Source organism: Phytophthora parasitica (assembly GCF_000247585.1).
Source record: "Phytophthora parasitica INRA-310 unplaced genomic scaffold supercont2.38, whole genome shotgun sequence".
Lineage (NCBI taxonomy): Eukaryota > Oomycota > Peronosporomycetes > Peronosporales > Peronosporaceae > Phytophthora > Phytophthora nicotianae.
Genome location: NW_008649024.1, coordinates 512886 through 514086, shown reverse-complemented (window position 1 = coordinate 514086; position 1201 = coordinate 512886). Strand labels below are relative to the sequence as shown.

The 1201-nt window shown below is 50.4% G+C and overlaps 2 protein-coding genes across 2 annotated transcripts; both read left to right on the top strand.

Annotated features, from left to right (window-relative positions):
* Positions 1–410: 410 nt before the first annotated feature.
* On the top strand, positions 411–711 carry PPTG_23460 (hypothetical protein; the record flags this gene model as incomplete). The annotated part of the gene is made up of 2 exons (XM_008910703.1): positions 411–497; positions 526–711. 2 exons carry the CDS (start codon positions 411–413, stop codon positions 709–711), a joined length of 273 nt encoding a protein of 90 aa, XP_008908951.1.
* Positions 712–819: 108 nt separating this feature from the next.
* On the top strand, positions 820–930 carry PPTG_23459 (hypothetical protein; the record flags this gene model as incomplete). The annotated part of the gene is made up of 1 exon (XM_008910702.1): positions 820–930. The coding sequence occupies one exon, from the start codon at positions 820–822 to the stop codon at positions 928–930; it is 111 nt and encodes a 36-aa protein (XP_008908950.1).
* Between the last annotated feature and the right edge of the window lie 271 nt (positions 931–1201).

Below are 1201 nucleotides of genomic sequence, written 5' to 3'. Positions count from 1 at the left end.
GCGTCTCGTTCCCTTCGCTTGAGGTTGAGCCTTGAGAAATGAAGGGACGGAAAGCGAAAAACAGCCCCCTTCCTCGAGTACCGTGGCAAACAAGAAAAACTGTACTACGACAGACACAATCGCCTATTGGTGATTGGCTAAAAAGTTACAGGTCAAAAATAGCCTCTATGGATATGAGGGAGTCATAGGGTTAAAGAAGGGCCAGAAAAGTAAAAGGGTTTCCGGGCTAAAAATTAGGTCAGATTTAGCTAATTCGCATCCGTTTTATCACAACAGGCTCTCCGAAATAGATATTCCAGAGTCCCAAAAAGCCCCAACATTTTATGTGATGATTACGGGCACACTTGAGGCTTTCAGAAGACTAACAATTTGCCTGGAACATTTGAAATTCCACTCCAGAGGCAACCCTCATGCGCGCGCCACGCCACCGAAACTCGACGCGAGACCGCGAGAAAGCGGAGCTCTCAACGCTGAGGGGACTCGCCGCTGAGCTGGAGGTACATCTAGCAGCTTTGCGTCTCGGAGAGCAGCCACAAAAAGGCTCGAGGACAGCGTGGCAGTGCTTTTCCGAACGCCAAGCCCGTGCCCGACAAGCAGCAGAACGCACTAATCGGTTTCTCAACGACCGAGTACAAAGCAATGCCGACTGGATCCAGCGTTTGTGGGAGCTACTACACGAGAAACGACGGGCTGGCGAGGCCTCCAGCCTGAGACAAATAGCAGCAATGCAGCAAAAAGTGGAGGACGACCTGGTGTTGAATCAACTTAAGAAACGAGCAGAATCTGCAATACCGCAATTACCGAACGTGTTTGCAACAAATGGTATTCGGTCTCTGGACGGCTCACTGGCAACAGCCGGGCATGACTCAAATAGAGATCTCTGGTCTCACGTGCAGACAGGAGACTGTCGGTCTACGTTGGTTTGTGTGAGACGCGTTCCATTTGATGTGCATTCTACGTCGGCGGCGATTTGGACGACCTTGTCGTGTCCAGATAAGAGTTTTGCGTCGGAGAACACGGGCCATAGTTTAACGCCAGTTGTTCGTGTCTTGGAGCGAACACCAAATGCTTGTGCGATGACATTCCAGGGAGGTTTTTACAAGAAATCTGGCGAGTTCGCGGCTCTTAACTACCGCGCAGTTGTTCGACGAGCGGAACTGCCAGATCACCACAACACTAATGTTTTCATTTGGCAGTCTTT